Genomic DNA, 9,249 nt, shown 5'->3' with positions numbered 1-9,249 from the left:
CATGGGGGTTTGTTGTTCCATTTATTTCATCACCCAGGTACTAAGCCTAGTACCCATTAGTTATTTTTCCTGACCCTCTTCCTCCTTCCACCCTCCACCCTTTAGTAGGCCTCAGTTTCTATTATTCCCCTCTATGTATCCGTGTGTTCTCATTATTTAGCTCCCACTTATAAGTAAGAACATGTGGTACTTGGTTTTCTGTTTCTGCATGACTTTGCTAAAGATAATGGCCTCTGGCTCCATCCATGTTCCGGCAAAGGATATGATCTTGTCCTTTTTATGGCTGCACAGTATTCCATGGTGTATATGTACCATATTTTCTTTATCCAATCTACCATTGATGGGCATTTAGGTTGATTCCATGTGTCTGCTGTTGTGAAGAGTGCTGCAGTGAACATACACATGCAATTATCTTTATGACAGAATGATTTCTATTCCTTTTGGGATATACCCAGCAATGGAATTTCTGGGTCAAATGGTAGTTCTGTTTTTAGGTCTTTGAGGAATCACCACACTGTTTTCCACAATGGCTGCATTAATTTACACTCCCATCAACAGTGTATAAGCATTCCTTTTTCTCCACAACCGTGGCTGTACCTGTTATTTTTTGACTTTTTAATAATAGCCATTCTTACTGGTGTGAAATGGCATCTCATTGTGGTTTTGATTTGCATTTCTCTAATGATCAGTTTTGTGGAGCTTTTTTTTTCATATGCTTGTTGGCTGCATGTATGTCTCTTGAAAAGTGCCTGTTCATGTCCTTTGCTCACTTTTTAATGAGATTGTTTGTTTTTTCTCATAGATTTAAGTTCCTTACAGATGCTAGATATGAGACCTTTGTCAGATGCATAGTTTGCAAAAATTTTCTCCCATTCTGTAGGTTGTCTGAAACATTTTAAATATATAAAAATTCATTAGTTCATAATACCACTCCCCTAAACCCCATCCTCCCAAAAAAAGAATTTTTAAAAAACTTAATTCTCATGATTGGAAGCTTCAGGGTAATAAGTTATTATTTGTTCATTGATAAATTAAGAGAAAGAAGTAAGCATTTAGCCTTCCTTTCTCTACTTGAACGGTATTTCAGGGTAATCAAATCATTGATGATGGAAAATTCTTCTTTATGTAAGTATTCAGTTAATATACAGAATTTAGTAACAGACTATATAATAACCTATCTAGCTATATAAGTATGTCAAAACTAATTAAATTGTATGCTTTAAATATGTATATTGTACATCAATTATATACCACAATAAAACTGTCAAAAACGAAATATAACAAGCACAAATAGCAAAAGTAATGACAGGACTAGAAAAATCACCATTCCGCTAAACCTAATGAAGCAATGCTGTCAAAAAAGCACTCAAGAATGTAGGAATTAATGTATTTTTGTATTAATGTAATCAAATATATACACCTTAGTCCTAAAGCTAGCAATTTACAGATGACATAATAATATATTTGTAAAATCTTAGAAAAACAAAGTAAAACTAACCAAGCAATTAAAACATTCTAAAGTTAGCAGGATATAAAACTAACATAACAGAAATCAACAGCCTTTAGAAACACTAACAGTAACCAATCAGAAAATAAAATAGAGGAGAAAGTTCTACTGACAATAACAACAAAAAAAGATGAATTCTAAGGAATAAATTTAACAAGAAATGTGCAAAATCGGTATGAAGAAAATTTTGAAACACTCCTAAAATACCAAAAACTAGACTTGAATGAATGGAAAGATGTTCTTGAATAGGATCACATTCAAAAGATGTCTGTTCTTCCCAAGTCGATTCACAATTAAATATATCAAGAAGATTTTTTGAAACTAGATAAGTTGATACTAAAGTTCATGTGAAAAAATAAATGTGCAAGAACAGCTTTAAAAAAATAACTGAAAAATAACCATAAGGCCAGTGGTCAGGTGGGTAGAAAAAAAAAAAAAGAAGAACTGTAAGGGAAAGGTAGCACTACCAGACATTAAAATATATTTTAAAATCTCCAGCCAGGTGCGAGGGCTCACACCTGTATTCCCAGCACTTTGGGAGGCTGAGGCGGGTGGATCACCTGAGGTCAGGAGTTCGAGACCAGCCTGGCCAACATGGCGAAACCCTGTCTCTACTAAAAATACAAAAAATTAGCCAGGCGTGGTGGGGGGCACCTGTAGTCCCAGCTACTCGGGAGGCTGAAGCAGGAGAATTGCTCGAACCCAGGAGGGGGAGGTTGCAGTGAGTGCCATTGTACTCCAGCCTGGGCAACAGAACAAGACTCTGTCTCAAAAATAAATAAATAAATAAAAGAAAAAGAAAAAGAAAAGCTCCATAATGAAAGTTTGGTATTGGCACATACATAGATAGATCTGTGTAAATGAATTCAAAGTCCAGAATTAAACCTAAATATAAATGTAAATTTAAAATATGGTAGAAAAAAATCATATGACATCTAAAAAATCACTGGGGCAAATATGACTATTTAATATATGGTGGGAAGACAATGTGATAGCCATTTTGAGGAAGATAAAATTGAATCCACACATCAAACTATACATAAGAATAAATTCTGCTGGGCTTAGTCGCTCACGCCTGTAATCCCAGCACTTTGGGAGGCCAAGGTGGGCTGATGGCTTTAGCTCAGGAGTTCCAGACCATCCTGGGCAACATAGTGAGACCCCTGCTCTCTACAAAAATGCAAAAATTACTCAGGCATGATAGCGCACACGTGTACTCCCAGTTATTCAGGAGGCTGAAGTGGGAGGATTGCTTGAGCCTAGGAGACAGAGGTTGCAGTGAGCCGACATTGCTCCACTGCACTCCAGCCTGGACAACGGAGAGAGACCCCATCTCAAAAAAAAAAATAAGAAGAATAAGAATAACCTGATAATAGATCAGAGATCTAAACATAAAAGATGATGCTGGCCAGGCATGGTGGCTCACGCCTATAATCCAAGCACTTTGGGAGATAACAAGGTCAGGAGTTCAAGACCAGCCTGGCCAATATGTTGAAACCCCATCTCTACTAAAAATATAAAAATTAGCCGGGCATGGGGGCGCGTGCCTGTAGTCCCAGCCACTCAGGAGGCTGAGGCCGGAGAGTCACTTGAACCCAGGATGCAGAGGTTGCAGTGAGCCGAGATCATGCCACTGCACTCTGGCCTGGGTGACAGAGCGAGACTCTGTCTCAAAAAAAAAAAAAAAAAAGAAGAAGAAGAAGAAGCTAAACCATATAAATACTAGAAGAAATCAATGGTGAATTATTAACCTGAGGAAAGACTTTCTGTGACTCCAAATCCAGATTCAGTAAAAGAAAATACTTATTGATAAATTTGACTATGTAAAAATAAAAAATTGGCACATCACAAAAAAGATCACCAAAGGCAAAGTCAAATGACAAATCACTGAGAGAAAAATATTTGCAACATCTGTCATAGGTGATGGGCAATACCCCAAAACTCAATATAAAAGTGGGCAAAAGACATGAACACACCATTACACAAGGTTAAGAAAAAGGCTGTGAAGGTGAGCAGGCTCTTGTCCTGATAGGTTATAAGCAAAGTTAGCACCATTTCTCTTTTAATAAAAAGAGAAATAATCAAGCTGCAAGGGTTTTATGTCAGATTGCTTTAAGACACCTCTGAGGGATACTTAATTGAAAATAACCAACTGAGTTAGGAAGCTGCTACATAGCCTGACAATAGGGTTAGTTTTATCAATGATTAATAACAATTGAAGTCTCAAGATAACACCAAATCTTATTTGCGAGTTTGCATTTCTTTCTATCTGGCTTTAAAAGTGACTAAGTAAGAATGTATGCTTAACTTTGAAAAAATAACTCTTTCTAACACTTGAACAGACAGCATAATGATCTCTTTAAGCAACAATTCCTTGTTAAGCGGCTGGAGTTAAGATTCTCTCCAACCACTAGATCCTGTGAAACTGTGATAATTCTGTGATAGCCCAGTGGAGAAAGCATAACAGAGGTGCCATTGGCCACTTGGTGGCAATACATCCTAATTGCATCTAAAGTTCTCAAATGGTAATAAACAGCATGCTAACAGACTTGGAAGCTAATTTATACAGACATTTCAAGCAGTTTACAGGTGCCTTAGTTGGAAAGGTCAGCTAAATGCTTAATATCCTTTAAAGGTGCATTAGAAGCAAAGCAAAACATACCTTGTGTTTGCCAAAAGTATTTGTGGGTACTCTCTAGGAAATTCTATTAGGAAATATCTTGGGAGCTAGAAAAGATTCAGAGGGAAAGTAAAACTGCTGACATAGTAGCAATAACCAAAAAATACATAGACTGTAAAGAGATTTCATTAATAATATTAAGAACCTACCACTGTGTGTAGTCATCTGAGCTTGAACAAATCAGTTAAACTTTCAGGGCTTCAATTTCTTTGCCTGAACTGTGAGCTAGCTCAGAGGTCAGCAAATGTTTTCTGTAAAGTACCAGGTAAAACCTTGCAGGCCAGCAGGGTGCAGTGGCTGGCACTGTAATCCCAGCTACTCAGCAAGCTGAGGTGGCAGGCTTGCTTGAGTCCAGGAGTCGGAGCCTGCAGTGAGGTATGATTGTGCCACTCCACTCTAGCCTGGGCAACAGAATGATGACTGAACCAAATGAGACTCTGTCTCTGAAAAGAACATTTTTAAATGAAAAAACTTTGCAGGCCATATGTTGTTTGTTGCAACTTCTCAACTCTGTCATTGTAGCATGATAGAAACAATACATGGCTGTGTTCCAACAAAACTTTATTGGTGGACACTGAAATTTGAATTTTACATCGTTTTCACACGTTAAGAAATACTATTCTTCTAATTTCTTTTTCAAACACTTAAAAATATAAAAACCATTATTTGAGGGCTATTTAAAACAAAACAAAACAAGCAGCTGGACTAGATTTGACTCACGGAGCTGTAGTTTGCAAACCATTGGGCTAGATGTTCTCTAAACTCCAGCTTTGTGTCTCTGTTGATTAAACTGGTATTGCTTCCTTATTTAGCTAACACTAGGTTTATACTTCTTTTACACTATCTTGCACCTTTTTCTACGGCCTAAAGCAGTTTCTCAAACTTTATTTACTTACATCCCCATTAAACAAGAATTTAAAAGATGTCACATCTTTTATACAGCTCATATTATTTGAAAAGTAGTTGTCTTTGTTCTTCCAAATATGTATGTGGGTTTCCAAATTTTACATGTCCTTCTCCCTGCCTCCCTTCACCACAGATTCCCAGAATTATCCTCCTGTGTCTAAGAATCACTGCCTTACTGTTGTTTAGAGGTGAAAATTTCCAACTGGGAAGCCCCCAGAAAACCTCACTTCTCTTTTCTACTGTTAAAAAAAAAAAAATAGTTTTCCACTAACTCTGCTGTAAATGAGAATGGCTAACTTAGACTTACTTCACGGAACAGCGAGTTCCAGGTAAGAGCTCTACTTGACCTTCTGTTAGTCCTTTCTTCCACACGGTCAGAATCTGAAGTATGAGCCGAAACAGGAATCCATGCATTCATTCTTCTCCCCTGTTCACCCGTGAGAACACTCATCTTTCCACCAAGATCTGATCAGCTTGACGGCCACATAAATGGTTCTAATAGCTACAAGAATACAATGTTGGAAATGTATACTTATGGTCAGTCTGTGCAAAAATGCCTGTAAATGGTAGAGAAGAGAAAGAAGCTAGCTGCTTTTAGACCCATACCTGGTGACAGGCAGCCTTAAAGCAACTCCTAGAAGGAGACAGCAATTATAAAATGCTCCATCTCCATAAATAAGTCTTTCAAGGTTAAGGAGCTTCATTGCTAAAGAGGAGAGACCCTGGGGGGATGCACATTGAGTGCCCTCAGTAAGCCAGTAGCCGTGCTGCATTTGGTCACAGCATCTCTCCTATGTGAAGTCAGTGGGGACTATTAACACCTTTGGGACAGCTGAGGAATCATCTTCCTGGACACAGCTGGAAGCTACTTCACCTTTGGAGTTTTACTACCACCCTCCTTTGCTCCAGGCCTCAGAGTTCTCTGTGCATTTATTTCCTTCCACTTAGCTGGGACAGTATTCTCAAGTCTTACTTCCATTACATGCAGACATCTTCTCTACACTCTCTCCATTCTAGAATTTCATGTCTTAAAAACAGAAAGCGGAAAGTCTTGCAGACTTCTGCTTTCTAACATGCAACATCTCCGTCCTGTGACAATGAGGACAGACTGACTACTGGCTTTAATGGGGGAAAGGCCAGGGAGAAGTTTAAGAAGAATAAAAATGCAGGTAAATGCCTGAAATATTATCCAGCCACATGTTTATTTTTCAGTATTTATATAGGTTCTTAGATGACTTGCTTGCACAATTTCATATCTATAATCATCAACCCATCTACTGAAATTAATTGGCAAATACACTTTCTACTTCTAACCCCATTTTCCTCAACTGAGTACTTCTCTCTACTGTGGCCCTATGTTTCCATATTAGCGTAAGATCACTTGATAAAGTTTTATGCAACCGTTAAATGTCACATTGAGGAAGAATATGTGATAATATTCACAATAAAAATAATAAAGGTGTGTGCAATAATAAAGGAACTGTGCAATCACAATTTTATAATGTATATACTTAAATATAGCCTTTAAAAAAAGGTTGCAAAATTCCTCACCAGAATTTTAAAAGGTATCTCTCAGTGGTGAAATTACAAGTGGGATTATTGGTAATAATGATTTTCTTTTCATATGTTCGAGTATTTCTGAAACTGCCTTTACAGAATTATAACTGAGAAAATTATGACAGTGAAAGAAATCAGACCTAACCGACTCTACCTCGCTTCTAACCTTTAAGTTGTCCCTGTTCATTCTTAAGCATAGGCCAGATTAACGGAAGGAATTCAGTTCATCGCTTGACTCTGAAACAAAGTTGATGATAGCCCTTTCTGAAAAGACCCTCTCTTGGTCTGGGGACAAGTCTGTCTTTGTAGGACTAACAAGGTAACTACAAGATTAGAAATTACAGTTTAGGAGTGGTGCTGGGAGTCTCGTGGACGCCGTGCCGTTACTCGTAGTCAGGCGGCGGCGCAGGCGGCGGCGGCACAGCGCACGGCGCGCCTTAGCAGCAGCAGCAGCAGCAGCAGCATCGGAGGTACCCCCGCCGTCACAGCCCCCGCGCTGGTGCAGCCACCCTCGCTCCCTCTGCTCTTCCTCCCTTCGCTCGCACCATGGCTGATCAGCTGACCGAAGAACAGATTGCTGAATTCAAGGAAGCTTTCTCCCTATTTGATAAAGATGGCGATGGCACCATCACAACAAAGGAACTTGGAACTGTCATGAGGTCACTGGGTCAGAACCCAACAGAAGCTGAATTGCAGGATATGATCAACGAAGTGGATGCTGATGGTAATGGCACCATTGACTTCCCTGAATTTTTTACTATGATGGCTAGAAAAATGAAAGACACAGATAGTGAAGAAGAAATCCGTGAGGCATTCCGAGTCTTTGACAAGGATGGCAATGGTTATATCAGTGCAGCAGAACTACGTCCCGTCATGACAAACTTAGGAGAAAAACTAACAGATGAAGAAGTAGATGAAATGATCAGAGAAGCAGATATTGATGGAGACGGACAAGTCAACTATGAAGAATTCGTACAGATGATGACTGCAAAATGAAGACCTACTTTCAACTCCTTTTTCCCCCCTCTAGAAGAATCAAATTGAATCTTTTACTTACCTCTTGCAAAAAAAAGAAAAAAGAAAAAAGTTCATTTATTCATTCTGTTTCTATATAGCAAAACTGAATGTCAAAAGTACCTTCTGTCCACACACACAAAATCTGCATGTATTGGTTGGTGGTCCTGTCCCCTAAAGATCAAGCTACACATCAGTTTTACAATATAAATACTTGTACTACCTTAATGATAAGGACTCCTTAAAGTTCCATTTGCTAATGATTAATACACTCTCTGGGCTGGCCAGTTTTTCATGCATGCAGCTTGACGATTGAGCACAGTCAGGCCTTTGTATTAAAAATGAAAAATGAAAAAACAAATTCAAAACCTATTCAAATGGGTTCTAGTTCAATTTGTTTAGTATAAATTGTCATAGCTGGTTTACTGAAAACAAACACATTTAAAATTGGTTTACCCCAGGATGACGTGCAGAAAAATGGGTGAAGAATAAACCGTTGAGACGTGGCCCCACTGGTAGGATGGTCCTCTTGTACTTCATGTGCTCCCACCCATGGTGACGATGACACACCCTGGTGGCATGCCCATGTATGTTGGTTTAGCATTGTCTGCATTGTTCTAGAGTGAAACAGGTGTCAGGCTGTCACTGTTCACACAAATTTTTAATAAGAAACCTTTACCAAGGGAGCATCTTTGGACTGTCTCTTTTTAAAACCTTCTGAACCATGACTTGGAGCCGGCAGAGTAGGCTGTGGCTGTGGACTTCAGCACAACCATCAACATTGCTGTTCAAAGAAATTACAATTTACGTCCATTCCAAGTTGTAAATGCTAGTCTTTTTTTTTTTTTTTCCAATAAAAACACCATTAACTAAAAAAAAAAAAAAAAGAAAAAAGAAATTACAGTTTAGAGGTCACGTAGTCTCTCTGGCTCTAAGAGTCTGAACCTCCCCAAATTGTTCCTAGGGATAATATCATTATTGTAAAACCTAAGATCAGTACTTGAGATATTTTGGAGACCCTGCACTCGACTAATCAGGCGACACTAACCAGACCAGCAATCTGGCTCAACCGGTGCCGCGATCCCACCCAGAAACAGAAAACAGCAAGAAAAATTCACTTCGACCCCCTATGATTCCATCTCCAATCTGACCAATCAGCACTCCCGACTTCCCAAGCCTCTACCCACCAAATTATCCTTAAAAACTCTGATCTGGGCCAGGCGCAGTGGCTCACGCCTGTAATCTCAGCACTTTGGGAGGCCAAGACGGGCGGATCACGAGGTCAAGAGATCAAGACCATCCTGGCCAACATAGTGAAACCACATCTAAAATATACAAGAATACTAAAAATACAAGAATTAGCCAGGCGTGGTGGTGCATGCCTGTAGTCCCAGCTACTCGGGAGGCTGAGGCAAGAGAATTGTTTGAACCCGGGAGGCGGAGATTGCAGTGAGCGGAGATCATGCCACTGCACTCCAGCTTGGCAACAGAGCAAGACTCCATCTCAAAAAACAAAAAACAATACTTATCAAAGTTTAATGTGTGTAGGACTCACCTGGGGAAACTTTATTGCAGGGTGCGATGG

At 39.2% G+C, this 9,249-nt stretch overlaps 1 protein-coding gene across 1 annotated transcript; it reads left to right on the top strand.

Annotated features, from left to right (window-relative positions):
- Nucleotides 1-7,013: 7,013 nt before the first annotated feature.
- On the top strand, nt 7,014-8,036 carry LOC116466871 (calmodulin-1-like). Its single transcript, XM_032150030.2, has one exon. The coding sequence runs from the start codon at nt 7,197-7,199 to the stop codon at nt 7,644-7,646; it is 450 nt and encodes a 149-aa protein (XP_032005921.1). The 5' UTR covers nt 7,014-7,196; the 3' UTR covers nt 7,647-8,036.
- The last annotated feature ends 1,213 nt before the right edge of the window (nt 8,037-9,249 follow it).

The sequence above is a fragment of the Hylobates moloch genome, unplaced genomic scaffold (assembly GCF_009828535.3).
Source record: "Hylobates moloch isolate HMO894 unplaced genomic scaffold, HMol_V3 SCAFFOLD_4, whole genome shotgun sequence".
Taxonomy (NCBI): domain Eukaryota; kingdom Metazoa; phylum Chordata; class Mammalia; order Primates; family Hylobatidae; genus Hylobates; species Hylobates moloch.
This window is presented reverse-complemented; position numbering and strand designations above follow the sequence as displayed.